Source organism: Chelmon rostratus, chromosome 14, assembly GCF_017976325.1.
Source record: "Chelmon rostratus isolate fCheRos1 chromosome 14, fCheRos1.pri, whole genome shotgun sequence".
NCBI lineage: Eukaryota > Metazoa > Chordata > Actinopteri > Chaetodontiformes > Chaetodontidae > Chelmon > Chelmon rostratus.
This window is the reverse complement of record NC_055671.1, coordinates 24,857,859-24,880,662: the sequence shown is the minus strand read 5'-3', so window position 1 is coordinate 24,880,662 and position 22,804 is coordinate 24,857,859. Positions and strand designations below refer to the sequence as shown.

The following is a 22,804-nucleotide window of genomic DNA, read 5'->3' as shown; positions in this document are numbered from 1 at the left end:
ACCATCAGCTTCTTTTGCCTTTGCAAGCAACCAAAATGCATCTTTACACACAAGGTTGGTGCATCATAAGAGGATCAGTTCTGTCATCTTAGTTACGTTAAAAGTGTTAATATGTTGAATTTTGCTGTGTTATCAGTGCTGACTGATGCTTTCGTTCCTCTGCGGTGTCATAAGTGATCATGTGGCCTGATGTTGTGTGGTTTTTGCATCGTGGATGAGGTGTGTGTCAGTCACATGACCGCTGCTTAGCTGTGGACGATGAATCTGAAACTTTTGTGCTTTTAAGTGATGAATTATATCATCTTTCATGGCTTTGCATTGCTTTAACACGCGCTGGTCATATTTATTGAAATACAAGCACAGCAGTAGATGTAGCAGCTGCTCCCAGTTTTTAACACATGAAGACGTTGAAAATGAATGTGAGCTCTTCAAACATCTCTTTAACCTGTTGAGGGTTGATCACTTGTGGATAAACAGCTTTCTACATGCTCTTTTTTTTGTCTTGTGATAGTGAAACCTCCTCAGTCAGGTTTTTTTTCCCTCCTCTGGATTTAAATATTCTAAATATCTGATCAATATGATTATTCTAATTGTCAAAGCTTCTTCAGAAGGACTCTGGCCATGTTGGATGGATCAGCCTCCTTTTTTTCACCTGTGCTCTGCTGCCACTCAAACAGCAGCATATAGTCTCAGTGAATGGACTGAAAATGGTTTGAGCCGCTGAGTGTGTCCGTCGGCTGGAGTTTGGAACATCTGCAGGCTGTATGTGCGTTGAAACAGCTGGAGGGAGGGCAGCGTCGCTCACCTTTCCCTGCCATACTGTAACGCAGCCGTTTGACATGAGACAGCCCCCTAGGTGTCTCACTTTCTTAGTGTTTGTATGGGCTGGAGAGCAGCGCCGGCTGCCCGCCTGCCTGCTGCTCGTCTGGATGACTGGCTGCGTTGACGTCAGCGCCGTGTTGATTTGCTAAGGCGAGAGAAGAAAGGAGTTAGTGCGTGTTGAGAGAGCGGGTACTGCGAACTGCCTTACTATGCTGTAGCCCCACTCCCCCTACACTATACGGAATTAAAACGTGCAACTTAGGTGAGTACCGATCCGGGCTAAACGCAGCTGCAGTTTCCCGGCGACAAGTGCCAGAGCCGCCACTCTGCATGCGTCTGCCACTGTTTTCTCTGTGTACTTTCATTCACCATGTGGATGTTTTCATGCATTTATAGCGTTGGGATCGTGCGGCTTGTCCCCGTTCAACCTCATGCTGAAGTTAGCAGCAAACGCGACTTTGGCACGCAAGTTGGATCCGCGCACCGGAGCGCCGGATGAAAACAAGTGTTTACCTGATTGCGCTGCAAGGTGTTGAAGTTTGCATTAACGCACGGTGCTCTATTGTAGAGATGTTAAGGTTGACGTAACCCCCCCTCTGTCGGTCTGGTTTAGTATGCTGGAGATCGCAGCCAGAGGACGTGAGGTCTGGCTGTTTCACCGGGAGCCAGACAACATATGACGCCCCGCTCCATGTGACTTCACTGGAGAAATCGCGTTTGCTCGTTTTGATGGAAATTATGCAATTTTTAGACAGCGACACTGTTGCCCGTCCCTGTGTCTCCAGACGCACCAGTGTGGCTCATTTAGCCGTGATGACATCATGATGAGGACTGGGGACACTGGTCTTTAATCTCGAAACAAGCCCAAACGCAGTCACTGTACAGTCAGACTACAATTGATTGACAGGCAGCTACATGTTTGATTGGTTACCAATAATCGCCTTGCGGTGGCACGCGCAGCATACTGCGAGGTGGGGAACAGATGCAACGGCAAATTGATTTGTTATCGAGGCTGTCTGATCTCTCTCTTGCCGCTTTCACTCTTTTTCTCCTCATCCTTCAGGCGTCGTTGTGTAGATCACAGCCTCCCTGCCTGTGCCTAATTGTGAGGAGCCAGTATCTGAGTATTCCAGCCCGCCTCGAACCAGGTCCACCTGTGCGTGGATCAGAGGAGAGCTGGCCGGATCCTGGCAGCTGTCTGTCGCGTGTATACTTTTGGGCACGCTCGCTGTGTCTGTCCCTGGTCGTCCCCCCCTCCCTCAGAGACGCTGTGCCGTGTTGCTTTTTGCACATTTGCGTGTGTCAGTGCGGCTCGTGGTCTGGAATATTGAGCGCTGTTTATTCTTGTTGTGGCGGGGTCGCCAAGGCGCGCTATGGCAGACAACTCGTGATCAGATTGATTATGCTGCCGTTCAGTGAAGTCGGCCTAATGTGGTTATTGTCAGCGCTCTACAATGTCGTCCAGCGAGGAAATCTCCCCTGGCTTAATGTACTTAATGTAGTGCGTGATGTTTTGCATAATGCATAGCGCGCTGTATAATTTGTCTGGTGCGGTTGGCCAATATTAAAGCCGTCTAGACGCGCGCAGCTCCGTCTTTTATTAATAGAAATCTCACAGACGCGATAAAGTCCCCGAGCAGCAACTTTACATTGTGTCCCGGTGAAGCCACAGCCTGCCTGATGGCCCACAGAGCGCGTCAAGCATTGATCGTGCACGGGGCCATAAATCGCAGCTATTGGCATACCTGTAATAAAGATAATGTCGGGTTTTAGGCATGACCTCTGCTGACTGGGAGGCTGAGCTCGGTTAGATGAGAACCTGTGGTTTCATCATTACCGACCTCCGGGATCGATTTTTATCAACGTGCCGAAAAAACAAACTGTCCAGCGTCCCAAAAGCAGGCAAGACTCTTTATTTTCCACGATCCTCCCGGCGAACAATAGCTGCCAGCAGCGGTGACCTCCTGCATGTCCTCATTCAGGCTCCTGTGCGTGCAGGTTTCTCCAGTGATCTTACATATCTGGAATTATTGATATTGTTCTAAGTCGCCGTCAGGCTGCAGGATTGATGATATTTCCTCCTTTTTTCCCGTGTCTCAGTGTGCGTGTGTGTGTGTGTGTGTGTATTGTTCTCAGACAGGAAGGAAAGAAAAGAAGCGCTCACAAACTTCTCTTTTCATTCCTTATTATTTTTTTTATTTAGCCTCTTTCAAAATAAAACTGAAGATTAAGATCTGAAAATCAAAATTAAGTTTTTGAAAATTTTAAGAAAATTTTTCTAAAAAAATGATGAAGGGAGCTGAGCCAACACAATTTGTCATTATAGACCTCATACATTGAACAGATTGAGTGCATAAAAATGGACATCAATGAGCTCATCGAGTATGTGGGTCAATGGAGGCACTTAGCTGCTAGTCATTCATTCATTCATAGCACATATAGTGTCAAGGCTAGTTACTTGTAGTAATGGCGAGAGCTTGTTTCAGTGCAGGTCTAATAATTATTTGAATAATCATGTTGCCACTGAAGCTCATTTAAAGCACACATGTTAGTGGGACTATTTAATTTAGCCTTGTCCCTTATTTTAGTGTGGGCCACAGTGTGCCGTAGGTGTGAGCTGGAGCAACATGTTGCCCTGTTAACTCGGATAATCGAGTTAACAGCAGTCACAGAGACAATCGTTCATTTGGATATTCGACAATAGCGACTGAGAGCAGGGCCGAGTGTTTGGTGCTGCAGCGTTCGTGTGCTTTTGCCTTGTCCTGCTTTCCTTTCCATCCATTTCTGGCCGCTGCTCTCTGCTCCCGTCTGTGATGGGAATACTGAGTAAGATGCTATTTAATTTCAGAAAGGCTGCTGACGGTCTTTGTGAGCCAAGCAGCAGTGAAAAACCACGATTCACACTTGTTTAGCAGTGTGTACATCCCCATCAGATCGCCAAATGAAGACATCTTTTTAACATAACATATGTCGGACTGATTGGTATGCAGGGTGAGCCTGTTGGACGGCTCACAAATTGTCTCCCTTCAGAAATCTACAGTCAATACTCTCCGCTGATTTTAAGAACAATGCCTCTGCACAGAGTGTTTACCGTCCCTGCAGGGTGTTTGCAATTTGAAACTCCACCGGCTTCTCACTTGCTATTTGCAAAATAAATAGTGGTATACCTTCAATGCATTTATATGCAAATTGACGACATTTTTATTTTCAAAATGTGACTAATGAATGTGTTTTATGTTTGTGGAAGATTTAAATTTTGGGAATCTATAGATCTATAGATATGCATTTTTTGCATTCAATTGAAAGAAAAAAATTGGTTTGGTTGGATCTGAAAGTGTAAAGATCAGGATCTGTTCTGCATCATTTCTGCTTTTTGCATCACAATTTACCAGAACTGATTATTTTTTCGTTCTGTTTCTTCACTCAGGTTTCATCTTGTTTACAAAGATAGCTAAAAACACTGCTGAGCGGGGAAGGCGAGCCTCATGAGTCGGCCTCGTGGATTGCATCGGCATAATGGATTTAACTAAAATGGGTATGATCCAGCTCCAGAACCCCAACCACCCCACCGCCCTGCTGCAGAAGGCCAACCAGATGCGTCTGGCCGGGACTCTGTGCGACGTGGTCATCATGGTAGACAGCCAGGAGTTCCACGCTCACCGGACTGTGCTAGCCTGCACAAGCAAAATGTTTGAGATCCTCTTCCACCGCAGCAGCCAGCATTACACCCTGGACTTTCTTTCACCAAAGACTTTTCAGCAGATTTTGGAGTATGCTTACACTGCCACACTCCAGGCCAAGGTGGAGGACTTAGATGACCTTCTATATGCAGCAGAGATCCTGGAGATTGAATACTTGGAAGAGCAATGCCTGAAGATCCTGGAAACCATCCAGTCCTCAGACGAGAATGACGTGGAGGTCAGCGTGAATGACGGCAGCACAGAGGAGGATGATGAGCGCAAAGGCCACAATGGAGCCAAGAACTCCAAAAAGCATTCCATGGAGAGTCCCTATCTGCCAGGTACCCAGCAGGCCTCCATCATTCCTGGCATGGTGGACCAGAGTCCCTCGGTCTCCACCTCCTTCGGTGTCTCCACCCTGAGTCCCACCAAAGCTGCTGTGGATAGCCTGATGAGCATCGGCCAGTCTCTGCTCCAGCAGGGCTTCGGGGGCGAACACCTTATCCACGGCAACTCCCACCACCTGATGACCGAGATCAAGACTGAAATGATGCAAGTGGACATGGGTGGCAACGGCCATGAAAGCCCTCCCAACATGGAGTCCAGTGCCTCCAGCAACGGAGAGCGAAGTGGGGAGGACAGGAACCGAGACGGCCCTGGAACGCCGACCAGGAGCAGCGTAATAACCAGTGCCCGTGAGCTACATTACGTCCGCGATGAAGGCATGGGCGACCCTCAAGCCGAAGTCAGCCAGATGGGGCTGGAAGCGATGGCCGGAATGACGGAGAAACACCTGGCCTCGCTGTACTCCCTGCCTGTCAATCATAAAGCAGACGCCATCATGTCCATGCCAGCGTCCATGGCCTCTGCTCTCCCCATGTCCCCAGCCCTGGCCATGTCTATGGACTTCACCGCCTACGGGGGAATCCTGCCTCAGAGCTTCATCCAGAGAGAATTCTTCAGCAAGCTCGGGGAGCTGTCAGTGGGCATGAAGCCGGACGGCAGGAACCAGCACGAACGCTGCAATGTTTGCGGTGCAGAGCTACCAGATAACGAAGCTGTGGAGCAGCACAGGTAAGCCACGTTTTCTTTTCAGTAGCTGCTTGCTAAATAGTTTTGTCCTTGAGATGTATGATCCTTTTCACTTTCGCTATTCTTAAGGGTTTATGCAAGATTACTCAGACACGATGTGCAGCACAAAGTGAAAAACTTAGGTGATTTGGCAAAAACATACATACAAACATACAGAGTGCATTTTTAAAGACTTGGTTTGTGGAGAATAGAGAAAGTGAGCTGTTTTCTTTTTTTTCTTAACCAAATTCAACACATTTTGTGTGTCGGTGCCAACTAAGAAAATAGCCCATCCACACATCTGTAATATATGAGTAAGTGCTTTCCTTTGACTGACACAGACCTTCGTTCTGTGCGGCTCAGGCCCGGAGATCCACTCCCTCAATAACTGCCAAGCCTGCCCAGGTGACTGCCGAAGCAGTGCTGTCGTAGCATTGTCCAAGACCATTAGTCACATCTCGCAAGATGTGGGCGGCAGCTATCACACACACTCACTAAAGTGGTACCCCCTCATCCTGCACCCGACTCACCTCCCCTTTCCAATAACTGCACAAGGGGGGCCCTTATTAGCTTGATAATTGGAGTAGACGGTCAGCCCAGGAAATGAGTGCTGAACCCAGGCTCCCGGACGGGGGAGTGGCAGTAAACCGGTGCTGCGCTATTTCAGTCAATGTGCATAAATAAACCTGACGGCCTGCAAACTCCACTCAAAATGCTCAAACTCACCTGTGACCTTTTTCTAAACTGCACTTCGCGTCCCGGTGCCCGTCGTGTCACTGTGTATCTTTACGTTGGTGAAAACAGCCTCAGTCAGAGTCTAAGCACCGGGTGGAATGCACTTGCATCACTTCTTTGTGGATTTTGCACCATCAGATTGTTTTTGATTTGTGACTGGAAGCCTTTTCTTACTTGAAGGCCACCTTCTCAGCCTGTAATGTTTGCTTAAATCAATAGGAATGCACAGCGGTTAAAGTTCACTTGAGGATTTGAACCCCAACATCCATCCCCTCATGCTTGAGCCAGTATGTTGGTTTACATGTCTGAGAGCTGGACTCGCTCAGGTTTCTAAATCTGTCCGCATGTTGTCTTTCGAAAACACTGAATATTACAGGATGGCTTGTACCCCAAAGAGAAGTGTCCTTGTTTTCAGCCTGACAGTATGAGATTGTGCAGTGTTTCTTACCTTCATCTGCCTGCTGAAGTCAGTTACTTTGTAGTTTTGTGATGTTGGCAGTCGCTGCTTAAAGTGTACAAATTTGTGTGGCCTTCGTGATGAGTGCTCATTATTTACTGAATAGAATAAACATCGCTGTATGGACTGACACTATGTGTGTTTAAAGAAACAGCAGCTGTTAGAGTGAATTTTCAGCAGCTTATTATTAAAATACACGATAGCGTTTGTGTAAGATGCACGGATGCAGTATCACTGAGTTAAAGGACAGGCTGCACGAGTCTCTGTCTTGAGAAAAGTCTGGTGTGTGAAATGGTTGCCTGTGTTTCAAGAGGAATTTCATCAATTCGCTCAAGCTGGGAAATCTTGTATCAAAGGAGATTTCCAAACCGTTTCATGCATTGATCTTCCCGCTTCGCTCCATAGCATACTAATGGGTTAATTTAGCCTGGTTGATACACTGACACGACACTGTTTAATATTGTACGCGCCGTCCTGACAGCCTCCTGAAGTGTAGAAATCAAACATTGCATCATCCGCTGTCTGCTTTGCCGTCCGCACATGAAAGGTCTGCTGCGCTGCCACGAGATGCTTGATAATTCAGACGCTCCTCGTGTCCTCACAAATTCCAATGTGGGTCATTTGATAGCATATCAATCCAAGCTTTTTTTTTTCCTGCGTACAGCCTGTCGGGCCGCCCGATTCTTTTGATGTGAATGCAACATGTTTTATTTCAGACAAGCAGAGTCGTGTTCCCTCTGACTAATTACACATCATTTCCCTGCAGCCACTGTGTCAGGGTCACTGCTACCTCTGCAACAAACACATACAAAAGTTGGCAGAGTTCACATGGTGCAGGCAGGTCAAGTCAAACATGAGTGTAATAGTTTCCAGATGTGGCACAGGTCGCTGGTGTGAGGTGTCTGTGTGTGCATCGATGTTAAAATGAATGCAGCAGAAAGTGCCCACTTCCTGTATAAATTTAGTCTCTGCTCCCTTTCATTCCTCTGTGCCCTGGATTATATCATAAAGAACAAACCACCCAGACTGAACACATAAGCGCTGTGTGAGGAGTCACCTGTGGGGTGCAGGAATAAACGCCCAGGAGACGTCTGAGCACAAAAGATGCTAATTTGAAAAAGCTCACGGTGTTGAAATCTTGATGCTTTTTCGTACAAATCAGAATCTAACTCTAATTATCCGGCTCAGATTTGCAAAAAAAGATTAAAAATAAGAATATTGTTTGATCGCATAAATCCTCAATCAAGTCAAAAGACTCTCTAGCTTAAGTTATTGTATAGCTACTGCTATAGAAAGGCAGCATTAATAAAAGGGCTCTTTGTGCTCTTTAAAATAAGATATCAAAGGTGTATTGTTCTGGTATCTCAAGTTTTTTACCGGCACGAGTATAGAAGCATTTCAAGTGATATCCAGCTTTACCTTGAAGTTGCCTTCCAAGGAAATGTATGAAGCTAAATGAAGGGCCACACTTTATAGGTGCCATAGAGCTTCCATTGACTGAATCAAAGCAATCCGCGTCTGACCACAACAACTTTCCCCCCATCTCTCCTGCTGCAGCTCGCCCACCTCCTCCCCACTGACAAGCCCCAGATTTATTTCTTAAAGGAAGCCCAGGGTGAGTGTTGTTACTGCTTCGGGGAGACAGGATTACAGCAATATTTTAGTAACCCCTGCACAGAGAAAATAATCAACACAGGAAGGGCCTGAGTGATTATTGGGAAAATAAATGCATGATGCAGGGGGCTAATTCTGCAGTGGCGGGGGAAAGAGGAAAAAACCCTCCGCTGCTTGGTATTCCAAACACAGCATCCAATTCACGGGAACTAGCCTTGGGTTTATCTCTTTCACTTAATCGTCCATTCTCATGCAAATGACTGACCCTCGCTGTAATGTACATCACATAAGTGAAAAAAGAGCCTGTTTTAAAGGAGAGCTTTTCCAGCATATAGCCGTTAAACATTACCGATAACTATCAATGCTTTAACTCTGTCTTTTCATAATACAGCCGGGGTTTTTCTGAAGGGGGAGTGAATGAGACAAGTCAATGAATCCCTTCCTCTCCTCTCTGTTTTTGCTCATGGTATTTTTATTGATGGAAGTATTGGGGTATGGGGTGGGAGTGGTGGAAGCGATCACCCCTGCATTAACCTCCGCACGCGCACACACTCATGTGTTCATTACTTTTTGCACACATTCCCCTCAGCAGCAGCAGCCAGCGCTCACTCTTCCGTTTCCTCTCCTTTTGTGGCAAAGGGGTGCGGAGGGCGCTCTAATACCCCGGGCCCCAGGTGTTTAAACAGTGGGCCCAAGGCCCTTATCTGTGCATATCAGAATGGGACAGATAACCCTTGGCACTCCTCCTCAGTAAACCAAGAGCAGATTGAGTGCAGATAGTGGCCCATAGCGTTTGTTGCAGGTGATAGCGATGTATGCACACACACACATATACCTTGCGTGTTGAGGTGAGGCCAGTGGAAGGTGTACAAGTTGTTTCCCTGCACACTGACACTTGGTTTCTGTGGCTCTATTTAACTCCCAAGATGAGGCGAATCGATGCTTCAGAAGCCCGTAGGGATGTTTTCTGGGGCAAAACAGGCGTCTTTAAGAACAGGCAAATCATTTTTCTCATTTGTTCTGGTAGCGGTTGCTATGAAATCAGTGTTTTGATGAGTTATTAGAGCTAGGAAGCAAGTGACAATAAGTAAAAAAAAGGTGTGAAAAAATTCAGATGTGGCCAACTTTCTCAGATTTGCAGTGAACCTACATGTTGGCTGAGTTTTCTGTTGCCTCTGTAGGAAATGAATGAATGGTTTGAAAACATTGTTAGATTTCAGTGGAGCACTGCTGCACCCGTAGCTGCTGTCATCAGACAGCACTGACGTCCTGCCTGAGAAGCAATCACCAGAAGCAACGTGGGCCATGTGATGGCAACTCTTACGATCGACTCGCAGCAACTTTTCTATCTCTGCTCTTTCTCCATTTACCTAATTGTTGTCACCTAATAGCATTGAGCCCTGTCTAGCTAAATGGAGATGGCAAGCACTGTTTAGGCAAATTTGTCGGTATTCGAGTGGCCACAAGGGTCCTCGAGGGTCTGTGTGACTTTATTTCCATCAGAGTCTGTGCATGTTGACCAAAATGTGTGACTCCTCAGCCTGCATGTTGATGCCATTTGATTCATTCAAGCATGCATGTGTGGAACGTGTCCACGTACAGAGGCACCCACTTTCTGCTGTCCACTTCCTGCTGTCCACTGCCTGCAGTCCACTGCCTGCAGTCCAGGATCGGGGTTCTTTTGTAGTTTCTTCTGCTCAGTTTCAGAAAGTGTTTCTCTGTAAAGGGATGAAGAGCCGTGCAGGTAGTTTGAAAAAATCATGGATGATATTGTGTGTGTATGTCAGATCTCAGTCTTGCTCTCTGAATATAAACAATCACCTTTGCTCTGAAATAAAATAACTAAAACTGAAGCAGCTTCCAGCTGATGATCCTAACCTGCGAAACCGTGCGAGCGTTTTGCTGCTTCCTGAAAGAAGCCCGGCAACAAAGCATCCATTACATGGCAGTGGATTACCCTCTATTTGAAATCACTCAGTGAGCTAAGTCTCCCCGGCTTGCACTCAGAGGTACAGTACATGTTGGTGTAATAATCCAATAGCACAAAAAGCCTCACTCGACGAAAACACCTCTCCAAGAAATACCTCAACCACAGACAACGGCTGAGGGCTTATTCAACTCCGGCTGCCACATTGTCTCTCTTTTTATCCTCTCACAGGTGCTTTTTTGCCCTCATTGGAGGTGTGGTGTTTGTTTATGCCCCTGAGGAACTGGCGCTTTGACCGGGCCCACGGTGATAGCCGCAGCCGGGGCAGCTGCTGGCTGAGGCCCAATTATAGACAGGCTTTAAAAGGCTCTGGTTGAACCGTAAAGATTTACACCGCCATCGCTCTGATCTCAGATCTGGGCTCTGTCCTCACTGTCAGGATAGGGAGATGTATCGATTAAAGACTTAACACAGGGGGCTACATCATGTGGAATGGACTACGCACACACACACACACGCACAAATACAAACCTTAGTACAGATCAAGCATTTTATTGTCGCGCGCGTCGTCAGGTGGCGAGTCATCATGCTTTTTTAGAAGATACTGAGATGCTTTTGGAATTGGAAAGCAAGCAGAAGGGCAACACCGAGAGGAAAAGGGGGCGGTCTAATATCTAGACAGTGGCTGTGGCAATGGAGGGAGGCGATGTAATCAGCAGGCTGATTAGATCGCCTTCCCTCCGATAAGAGTGGAGGGAGGTGCTTGTGCAATAAAAGTTAGCAGCTTGACTTGGCGCGACCAGCTGCCTCTGTGTGGCTAACAGCGCTCGGCAGACGTGGCCTTTGCTGATGCGGTCTGGCAGGGGCTGCTATGAAACGAACACACTGAGGCCCCTATCTTTTGTCCCTGTGGGGGCCTTGTGGTCTGGAGGGAGGGATAAGGATAACATACTGTACTGGAAGTTGGCCTTGTGTGTGTCCATGTGAGCGTGTGGGTTTGTTTTTTTTTTTTGTTGTTGTGTTGTGTGTGTGCGTGTGTGTGTGTGTGTGTGGGGGGGGGGGGTTGGGTGGCTCAGGGGGAGTACTAATTACAGACAGTTATCAGGTGACATGCAAATGTGTTATCGGCCTTAACTTCCTGATGTGTATCTCTGCTGAGTGTTGGCAGGGGAAGAGCTCGTGCCACTGTTTCTCTGTAAATACTCGGTGGGTGAATTTCAGCAGGGAGCAGCTTTAATAGCTTTTCTTTTGTTTGTTTTTTAAAAAAACTTTATTAGACTTAGCAGCCCTTCTTCTCTTTGCAGCCCTTTTTACTGTATTAAGGTGCATGCATCATTGTCAACTTTCCCATTAAAAGAGAAAAAGTCAATAGAATTAGAATGATCTGGCCTTAAAGGTGAGTGGGTTTTAGTTCTAGTTCATAGAGCCCTGCCTCTGTTCTCCTGGTCCTGAACGCTCAGGGTTCTAATCCCATCGATATCCCATTAGCATCCCCTCTCTGGGTCCCCGCCACATGAAAGAAGATGTGTCGGTTCCCCCTCTCTGATTCTATTGCTCTGGCAGACCGTAGGGAGGACGGCCACAATGAGCAAATGTGCTAGAGCCAAAGGGCCAACCCAAGTGTGCTCACAAATGTTCTGTGTGTGTGTGTGTGTGTGTGTGTGTGTGTGTGTGTGTGTGTGTGTGTGTGTGTGTGTGTGTGTGTGTGAAAAAGCTGCCACCGCCACCTCGGAGGCCCCCTAGCCTCCCTGGGAAGTATCAAACCAGAGCCCTCCGCGGGCTTCCAGCGAGAGAGCTTCTAATTAGCCTCTTTGTTGCCACTTGAATGGTTTGCCAGAGATTGGCAAGGGGCCCCAATGGAGTGATACCAGCACGCTAAGAAGCTGGTCATAAAAATTACCCCCCATTCTCTCCACCATCACCTGTCACAAAGGAGCTCTCAGGTAGGAAAATGAGGCCGGAGCGGCACCATGTTAGCTTGTAATCCACCTCCTCAGAGCCTAAGGAACCATGTTTACTCAACAGGCTGGAAGTGTCTGAGCAACAGATGAATGAAAAACTTCCAATAATTCATGTTCATGCTTAAAAAGGGCCATTAATGCTACTGTTGAATTGCTAGAAATAAGTCAACTTGACATGATGCAGCCAAAAAATAGCACAGAATGACTAAATGATCGAGGATGAGAAACGGAGCACCCATTCGTCAAGTCTGAATAAAGTGACAGCGAACTAGTGTGGTCACATTTATGGAGATGGACCAATAAGAACTGGTACAATAATTCAAATGACCTTCTGAGGCAGCTCTTATGATGCTTTCATTTGAAAATAAAACTCAATGAAAATCTCAGTTAAACCAATTTAACATGAACAGAACTAAAACAGCAGGTTTCAAGTTGTGAGCTTCAAAGTATTTTCAGCTGTAATTTGGCGCCACATTGTTTGGTTTTAGAAGGATACACACAAACAGGAAGTAACAGCCACGAGAACACATTGATGCATTAGTTCAGTACTTTCCTAACCAGGTTATTTAAAAACATCAGAATTATTCAAATCATTTTATTAAAGATAATTTAAAGAATTTCTATGATTTCAGAGGCGGTGCATGTCCTCCTGTTTTATGCTATTTAGCAACTAGCATGTTAGTTCCTCTAGCACCTTCAGTCAGTTCATTTAAATGATTGGCTGAGACCTCTGAGGATGCAACCGCTCACTGCTGCTGGAGGGAGCAGTCCAGGAATGTGTGCAGTATTTTTAATATAATGCAAACTATTAATACATCATGTTGATCATTTAAAGACTCCCCCACATGTTAGTCAGCAGTTTAAACTGTGAACTGCTGGTAAAGTTAGGTTATAATGGGACAGTTTCGGTTATAATACAGTGAAATCTGAGCTTTATTCCTAAAGATGAACGTCATTGCGTATCAAAAAGCAGCCGATCTGCCTGTCAGCCTGTTCAAAGTGCTTTCAGATCTATACCCGTGGCATCTGACACGCTGCTTGGTGAGCGTCGTGGCAGGAGTGCAATGAATGTCAAGGCGACTTGGAGCTTTAGCGCCGACCGACACGTTTTAAGCTCCGCTGTAATCCAGGAGGGATCAGTTGGGTAAATCATGGCATAAAGCTTAAAACCATAATTGATTTATGTATTTGCTGACCGAAGACGCCCAGAGAGATTACCAGAGGGAGAGAGCTGATGATGGATAGGCCGGCCCCCTCGCACAGGCTGCATGCGAGGTGGGGGTTGATTCAATTGAAGGGAGATTTGTCTGCTTGAAGAGCAAGAATGTCTGAAAACAGAGTGAGTCTGAGAAGTAAATGCATATTTCATCAGAGGTGTGTGTGTGCGTTAAAGGGCCGTTTCACCACTTATTGAACCGGGTATGAAACTAAATCCGTACGAAGGCTCGTTCTGAAACAGCAGCTGATGTTTCGGCTGCTTTAAAATTATATTCCCGCTGATAAAACTGTGCTTTTGTGGCGTTGATCGAAACGTCCGAGGCTCTTCCTCAGACAGCCGAGGCAGTTTTGACCAGTTCTGGAATAACTGATCAATCAATCTGCTTTATCATCAAGTGACTCTCAATGTGCCGCAAAAGATATTAAGTTTGGTTCTGGTGTTTGATTGAGGTGTTTTTAGTTTTAGTAAATGTTGTTTCATATCTTGAGTATCTGTCACAACTTTAAATAATATACAAGCACAAAATAAGCAACAATCAAAGTACATGATTTCAGAGCAGGAAAATATTTTAAATATCAAGTGACGTCGCCCAGAAATGTTTGACAAGCCGCTGACCTGTTTAAAAATCTATCTTTTTATTATTTTGTTTCAAATTTAGCCAAAAAAATCTCCAATAAAAAGCTGTCACGTCATTGCAAACCCTTTAAATTTCCATCAGTGATGATTAGTTACTACTATTATTAGTTACTGTATTTTATATTGTGATGAACACGTGAAATTTATAATTATGTTTAACATCAGACTCATCCATCACATTGACATCGACTGGAAGATGTCAGATCATGACGTTATCACTCTCGCCCTAATTAGCATCATAATTCCCAGACTGCCGCTGATGAGGTGCTCAATAGCAGACGTCATTTAATTGGTCAGACGGTTTCGCTGCCATAATCGTCCCATGAATTTCTCCGCTGACACATTATGAATCCTCTCTTTCTTGTTTACTGCGCGCCTGTCAGGTGTCTCCAAGGTCTCTCTTGACCGCTTCCAGATTGTTTTGTGTTTGTCTGTTTGTCCCTGGGCCCCGAAAGGCGAGAGCGGGATAGTAAAAGAGAGAAAAAAAGCCATTCCATTTCCTGGACTGATCACTGAAGCGGGTGGCTCTGACATGTCATGACTCAAACAGCATCATTTCTGCCACTCCTGTCTCGCCGCTGACCTTACAAATGATGCTGTAGGCTCGCGCCATATGCCATCAAGCATGGTGTAAAGCAGGATGGGGTTTTATCCCCCTCATACGTGCAGCAGCGCCCGCACTGCAGTTCTCGCTCCCTGGCCTCACCTTTCGGAAAAGAAAAGCAGATGCAGCGGCGGTTTTCTCTCCGATGGTTTTGTCCATATACTGTCTTTTTTCTGCTCTTCCTTCCCCGCTTGTGTTTTATTGCCTCCTGTGAGTGTTGGTCTGAGGCGAGGAGCTGGAGCTTCCCTAACAGGTGTTTGGGTGCTTATCGCCCACGTCTGTGCCCTTATCTCTGGCCCTCAGCTTCCTGCATCCTCTCTCTTGCATGCCTCAGAGTGGGGATATATTTCACTTAGCCTCTGACCCAAAACCTTCCTCTCTATCTCTGTGGGTCTCTCTCTCTCTCTCACACACACACACACACACATACGTAGAGGGTTTGGCTAGCTGATAGACAGGACGAGGCTGTGAGGCCGTTTCATCATCTTCACCTAGCTCGACTTTCTTCTTTCTTCTCGTCACATTACTCATCGCTCGCAAGAGATCCCAAAAGATTCTGGAAGATAATTAATTCAGGTTCAGATTCAGATTTAGAAAAACTTTATTGATCCCTGCAGGGAAATTGTTTTGCTGCAGCACAAGTTGCTCAACACACAGTTAGAAAGGAGGATGAAAAACTTAAAAGGGTGAAAAATGTAGTTGCAAACTACTCTGATGACGAGCATGGAATAAAAAAATAAAAATCTGCAAATGTGTGTGTGCCAGGAGGGATGTGCAAATGGCAAATATGATCACAATAATTTAGGAGTTTCTCGATTATTTTCCCAATCGATCAATTAACGATTTAGTCTGTAAAATGTGCTCATTACTAAACACCCAAGGTTGCATTTCTTAAAATGCCAGCGTATGTTTGTCATCTCTCCTTGATGAAAATTGATTTTGAACGAATCACTTCAGCTCTAGATCATACATATAAACCGTGTAACCCACGAGCACGGGAAATAAAAAACATCCGAGATATAAAATGTTCACAAAGCTCGAGCGATTGATCCGGAAAGGAGCGAGCGGTGGAGGTGGAAGCGTCTCGTGGCTCCTGCTCACTCTGAGCTTTGAGGGGTTTGATCCAGCACTTTGTCTGATCGCTCTCAGGCTTTAGCCCCACCTTCACATTCCCTCTCTCCTTCCCTGCTCCCAAAGCTCACACAGGGACAAAGGCTAAAGTGTCTGAAGGATGGGGTTGTGATGCTGGTTTGGAGGGGGTTGACCCCCTCGGAGGACCTGACGGGGGCCCTTCTTCTTTTTTTTTTTCTCCTAATCCCCATTCTGAGTGGGCACAGAGGGGAGAGAGCCCACAGTCTAACACCCATGAGAGAGTCTATTGTGAGTGGTGGGCTCTGTTACAGTAGGAGGGATGCAGGGGTCTCAGGCCCAGATAAACGCCAGGCCCAGGTCAGCCAGGCCCCCGTTATTTACAGTAGGCCCTTTCATTGCCCGAGTGAAACAGGAGCCCGCGGTGGAGGTGGAGGTGGTGGGAGGGCTTCAGGGGACGACCACTGTTTGTGCTCAGCCAGGCCTCCACTATAGGTCAAAGAGCACGGGGGGTGGGGCCGCAGGGGTTACAGACCTGACTTTTGTCTGTGTGTTGGGGGGTTTGCTGCTTCATAGGGGAAAAAGAAAAGGTGGTGGTGTTGGTGGTGGGGGTTGGCTTCAGAGAGAAAAAGCAGCAGTGATGACTTCCACACACACTTTTCTGTCATGTGACATGACTACAGGCTCAGATCCAGTTTAACTGTCCACATGCAGCTTCTTTAGAGATGTATTTAGTCATTTCCTCTAAATGAAACTCTGCATCTTCACAGCCGCTCTGTCGAGTCTAAAATCACACATTTATCTTGTTTCTGTGCACAAAACCCGACTGTTGCTTCATTTTATCAAATCAGTTACTTAAACGTAGCTCGTTTTTATAGAGCAACTTAGAGAATTAACATTAATTATCTACAGCTGACTAGAGTTTGTATCAGCCCTCAGTGCCTCATTGTTATAGACCAGAATGCCCCCCCCCCTCCCCAAAGCTACAGCCTGATTGTCTCTTCAAATATGTAATCTTGTTTACTTTGATTGGATAATTCCTCATTTAAAAACTCCATCGTATTCATGCAAGTTCTGCGTGTGTTTACTCATCCACAATATATGATCTGACCCGTCTTTTGTTGAATTAAAACAGCTTTTTATACTGTAGTGAGTTTATATTTTTTAAAAGTGTCACAGCATTGAGAAAATATTGATTGTCTGCACCAAAACGCAGCTCAGGCGTCCCCAGCGTCGTCCAGCCTGATCGCTGATTTAATTTACTGGAGGAAAATATTTCATCAAAGCTGCAAAGCTAGCTAGTTTAGACTCTTTTAAGGCTCAATTTGGATTTAAAAATGCTAAATCATACGGGTGCATTAGGTTGTGAGGCTAATGGTGTGAACCCTGAGAGCCTGCTGCACCTTCCAACACAAAGAGCAGCTGCAGGAGTGGAAGAAGTGAATAGGTGTTCCTCAGAAAAGCGAAAATTCAACACCATCACAAATGGCTGCCTGCTTGCTTCAATTGTCCTGAAGTGACTCTGTGACCTACATAAGCTCAGCACAAAACTTGACCTGCTATATAGAAGCTAAAGAAGCATACAGAGCAAGAGAGGAAATGGCTTTACAGTAACCCGATGCTTCAGATTAGGTGAGCGTTCGTTCTCACGTGACATTCAATCCAAAACTCTGTCACCTCCACGCGAAGCAGCCGCTTTATTAAGCTTAATGCCAGCCCGAGTCCTGTTGGTGGACTTTCATTAAGAAATGGGAAGTTGCCAAGGGTCAGCACGAGAGGGAGAACCGGTACCATCTGCCAGGAGACTCGAGCATAATCTCACCATAATCTGAGTGTCAAGCCTCCATATTAGGAGGCGAGGACGGAGGGACGAGCCAGCGGAGACGTGCGATAAGGACAGCGGTCTCTCAGGCATTCGTTCGCCGGAACAGATTTTATTATTTTTGCTCGGACAATGACAGGAGGGGTTAAAGGTCAGCGGGTGAGGACTTTACAGATGAAGCGGGGTGCGGCGGGGGTGTGTAGGAGTTCGGTTTGACCCCCCACCTCTCACCCCTATTGTCCTGAGAGAACACAAAGGCTCCTGTCAAACTCTGGTGGTCAGCGCTTCGGCCAAACCCGCCAAACCGCAGCAGCGGAGGGTTTGAATCTGGCTGGAGCCGCCACCGCCGACCAATCAGGAGGCAGGGACGGAGGCAACGGTTTGTCCTCTCAAACCGAGATGTTGACAGGAGCTTTTCTCATTTTTTGCTCACAGATGAGGGAACAAAGTTAAATACTTTAACACAAGTACAATTTTGAGGTACTCTGATAGAAATCTCACACTCTGTGGAATATTTTAGTAGCTTCGCTTTAAACATTAAGATACTGATTACACATAAATACCTCAGTTATAATCCAATAAAATTCTAATATACAGCGACAGGAGCTAAAAATTACAACTTTCACTTGAATATGAGCAAAGTTTCTCTCCATGTCTGCACCTGTGAGTCTATTAACTCATTCAACCCTGAAATGATCTGAAACCGACTCTTTGTGCCAACTTTTCCTTTAAAATCAACACAGCTGAATCTGCCTTTATTGATGGTTGGCTCATCTAGATTTGATGGAGGTTAATCATGTATTGATGAACACAAAAGAGGAATATAAGGGAGAATAAATTGTAATAAATAAGAATTAAATGGCAACATTTCTGTAGGCGAGAAGAAGAAGTTAAAGTCAGAGACGATCCTCACAGGAAGTATTTCCACGAGGGGTTAAAAGCTTTTTGATATAATCATTTTTAAGAGTTGCAGCATGTTTTTTTATATTCATTCCTTCCACAAAGCACATTTGGTCAAACATGAACCAGTTTAACAAAAACAACACAACAACAAAACAAAAAAACTCGTATTTACCACACGAGTATTTAACAAAAGGCCGGAGAGTTGAAGGTTGGATCTTATGAATTATGATGTTTAGCTTTAAAAGGGAAAAAAAAATCGTGAAAAAGGAGCCCACTCATCTACACGGTGAATTTGTGCTCTTTAGCCTTCCATCCATTCATTCTGCGTTTATTGTGGATGAAAGAATCATTTATTCTAATCCCGTTGATGAGCTCAACGTCCCGATTGGCCCCGAAACGTTTGGTTTCGAACGCGAGCGGCTCTGCGGCAGGTATTAGTCAACGGCTCCTGTCCTCGTTCATCCGCAGCGACTGTGACGGCTCGCTTTTAAAAATGAGTCAGCGGCCGAAGTCCTGCTGAGATTTTTCACCTCGAAAGAGGAAAAAAAAAAAACATACAAAAAGTGAAAATGTATTGGATCAGAGAGCACAGCTGCAGCGTGAAAAGGGCTTGTTGGCATTACATTTTCTCTGCTTATGTCTTGCTATCTGTCCCCTAAATGCCCTTGACATATTATGGAGGAGATCAAAAGCCCAGGAGAGAGATGTGGGCTGCATGTGGGTGTCAAGGTACAATGTATGCCAGCGCATGGCCTCACAAAGGCAATATGCAGTGTGACGTTTCCGTCTCGCTCTTCAACCGCCGCTCAGGCCGATGTGTAGCTCACTGGCCCGGGAGTCACATTTGAATATTTTCTTGACAAAACAGGAAGCAGGAAAGATCTTCAGACGCGGAGGAACAAACTGGACTGTCATCAACAGCGTAGTCGACTAATTGATAAGTCAATCGACAGAAAAGTCTGATAATCATCCAACCTTTTGAAATCATTTATCAAGGAAAAGGCCAAACTCTCTCTGGTAGCAGCTTCTCAAATGTGAGAATTTGACATATTTATTTTGTTTTACAGATTTTTACAGATTTAATATATTTTTAATTGTTTTTTGGGGGGCTAATTTGAAGATATGAAACTGGACTCTGGCAGCCTTTGATTTTTGGTGGCTATATGACGGATATATTAAGGCGATTTAAGAAAAATCCAAGCAGAACGAAGCTGCGTTGTGATGAGGATGGGGCAGTTTCATATGAACAATAATTATCTGTCAGGAAAATCAACATTTTTTCTGAGTGTTTTTGTCTATTTTCTTGAAATTTTACTTTATTTCAACAATTTGTTTTTTTTTTTACAGAAATTTCTACTTGATGCTCTTAAACAGCTTAAACCTTCCTCTTCAGTCCACTCTGATAAGAATTATCAGTGTGTTAGCAGCTTTTTATGGGTGATTCAGTTGTGAAGGAAGTGCTGTCATGCACACAAGCTTTTAAATTGATAATTTTTCCAAAAGTCTGGCCGTGTTTTTCTGTTTTTATGTAACAGTGGTCAGGAAGGAGCCGCGTTAACGGGACATTAGTGCTAATGATTGTAATAATACTTCATTAAAGGCTGCTGTTGTGTTGCTAATGCGCCGCTAGCCTCAGACTGTCAGCAAACACACTTTTAGTCTTTTTGGACGTTAGCGCCGAGCTAATCGGCCGCTCTCTCGGCAGCGTGGCGGCCAGGCCTGTACAAGCTCTCAGAGGTCAGTGGACAAGGTACAGCTTTCACATGGCCCCGAGGTCCTGACCCCCACCTCTGCTGGTCATATTCACCCCCTCCTCCCAGCAAGGACCGAAGCCCTTTGAGCCGAGCCCTCAACCCCCCGCAGAGCGCGCCCCTTCAGCACATTAATAGTGGCACTGGAACTAATTGCCCAACCTTAGATGTGCTTGAGACCCAGATTGCCTCAGCTGCCAGTTCGCCACAAACCCCCCCCAACACTCCAGCACAGACAGAAGAAAACCTTCAAAAGAAGAATCGCAAAATTGCTGGTTTCTCTGCCCAGTCCTTTGGTAAAACACAGCTCTGCCTTCAAAGGGCTTCATTTATTTCTTTGTGTTACTGTAAATGTGCATCTATTCAAGCTTGTTTTGAAAACATCACCCTCCCTCTTCTCGCCGCGCTTTCGATTTTTGTCTCGCCATTCAGCGAAGGCATTGGTTTCGCTTTTATTCCCGCAAGAGGACTGACAAGTACTCACTATGTACCTTGCGCCTTGGCGAGACCTTCCCACACATGCCATCCACCGCCATTTTGTTGCTCACCCCGTCAGGCGCCAAATCGCCCTTTTGTATTCGGCACACGTATCGGTAATCCTTCCCATCATTCTAAAATATTTTCTTTCAGGCTTGCACTTTGAACTGTGAATTGCAGTGCGGGTGTAAAGTGGTGTCTAGCACCAGACTGTTGCTGTTCACACTGTCACGTCTGCCGTCTCCTCGGCTGCATTCGGCATCACCCGAGTTCAAAGAGACGCTGAAAAAGAGGGAAGCAGCCTCAGAGGCGTTTTATGATTTTATGGGGCCTGAGGAAGCATTGTTGGGAAGGTGTTGGACCGTTATCTGCGCTCTGTCTCTCATAACGTCGCTGCAGACTGTGGCCGCCTGCCTGTTTGTGTGTCTGTATGATGTATTCACACAGCGTTTAGTTACAGTGCTCCTTTGTTAGCGTTTCATCAAATATCCAGTTGACTGATTTCATCGTGGAGGCAGGTGGGGGACTGTTTCTTTCAGGTGAAGGCAGATCAGAGCTTCTGCCTCAGCGTGTCCGGGCAGCTTCACTGCACGCAGGCCAAACTTTATGTTTGTGTTAACGCGCCAGAGTCAGGCTACACAGTCTGAGCACAGGCAGCATCCTGGCATCCATCTTTCTTTTCCTCTCATTTCTGCAAATGGGATCTGTTCTGAATTCCTGCAGCGCTCCGACGGCACCGAAAGAAAACGGAGAAGGAACAAACCAGCACAAAGCGGTGGCTGTTAGCACTGTTTGCTCTGCTCGTGAGCTCCGATGGGATCCTCACCATCCACTGCTTTGTTCTCGTCTCCTGATGAAACGTTACTCCCTCAAGGATGCGACCCTCTAAAGTTATAAATCTTTCCCGAGAAGTTAATATCACACCTCTCAGTCCCACATCGACCTTATCAATACTAATAAAGAGGTTATTTGAGCAGCTGCCGGTGCAGCGGTGACAGCGCGATCTTTCAGCTGGTGTTCCTGGACTGGAACCGTCGAGACCTTCAGCTATGATGCACAGCAGCTCACAGACAAACGATGAGCCGGTTCGATTTAAGGAAGCACTAAAAACAAAAAGAGAGAGAATGATTCCACTTCTTTCATTTCTTCTTCACTCTCAAACGTTAACTTGTGTTCGAGGACTCGTGGTCTTTTTTTTTTTTTAACGTCGTGTGAATCTTAGAAAAACTCTCATTCCGCCCGCAGTCTTTATGAAGCTCGTCAGCAGCCATGGAAAAGACTGGTAATGTTTTTATTGGGGGAGGGGGTTCTGGTCCAAAAATACCTCGTTTACTGTGTTTTAATTAATTCAAGAGGTCTTAAAGATGCTAGTTAAAATCCACAGGAATAGATTTAGAGCACGTCTACAGTACGTTGATTCTGCTTCGCTCTCCTTTCGTTCGTCCTCTCGGACTTGTTGCCTCTCGTCTCATCTCCACCGTCTTCTTTGTTGCTTTATGTTTTCATCTGCTGTCGCATTGTCCCAGGTTCCACACATGCATCATCAAGGTTTCAGCCTGCAACAATAGTCGTCACCCACCTGTATTTCATCAGCTGAGGAAGAAGAATATCGTGTCGCTGTTGTAGACGGTTTATTTCAGGGGCTGAAACATTTACAGGAGAGATTCTTATTCTCTAATCAGGTGATAAATAGATTTGTGCCACATTTGGGGTAAATTATTGGACAAATTAAAGGATTGTAATGTATTACAGGTTTTTTTAGCAGATTATCTGGATGGTTTAAGGGGGTTTAAGTGGTAAGTGAAGAACCTTTTAAGGCATTATGGGTGCTTTCTCTTAATTTGGCAATTTAAGGAGGTTTTACCCCTTAAAAATCATACAGATTAAATATACTTAAACACTTCAGTTAGTTTCTCCATTAATTAAAATCCCAGTTAAAACATCTTACTTGCATCATTTGTCATGAATTGACAAATTAAATTTAAGGTGAAACATTAAGAGATTCAGTTTCTGAGTGTGATTGACAAGAAGAAGAA

At 45.6% G+C, this 22,804-nt stretch overlaps 1 protein-coding gene across 2 annotated transcripts in view; it reads left to right on the top strand.

Moving 5' to 3' along the window:
- The first annotated feature begins 988 nt into the window (after positions 1–988).
- Positions 989–22,804, top strand: part of zbtb16a (zinc finger and BTB domain containing 16a) — a 134,040-nt gene continuing 112,224 nt past the window's right edge. For both annotated transcript variants that reach the window (XM_041951767.1, XM_041951766.1), the window contains exons 1-2: positions 989–1,084; positions 4,250–5,576. In XM_041951767.1, the coding sequence (XP_041807701.1) occupies positions 4,339–5,576 (1,238 nt within the window). In that variant the 5' untranslated portion in view covers positions 989–1,084; positions 4,250–4,338. The remainder of the gene's footprint in view (positions 1,085–4,249; positions 5,577–22,804) is intronic.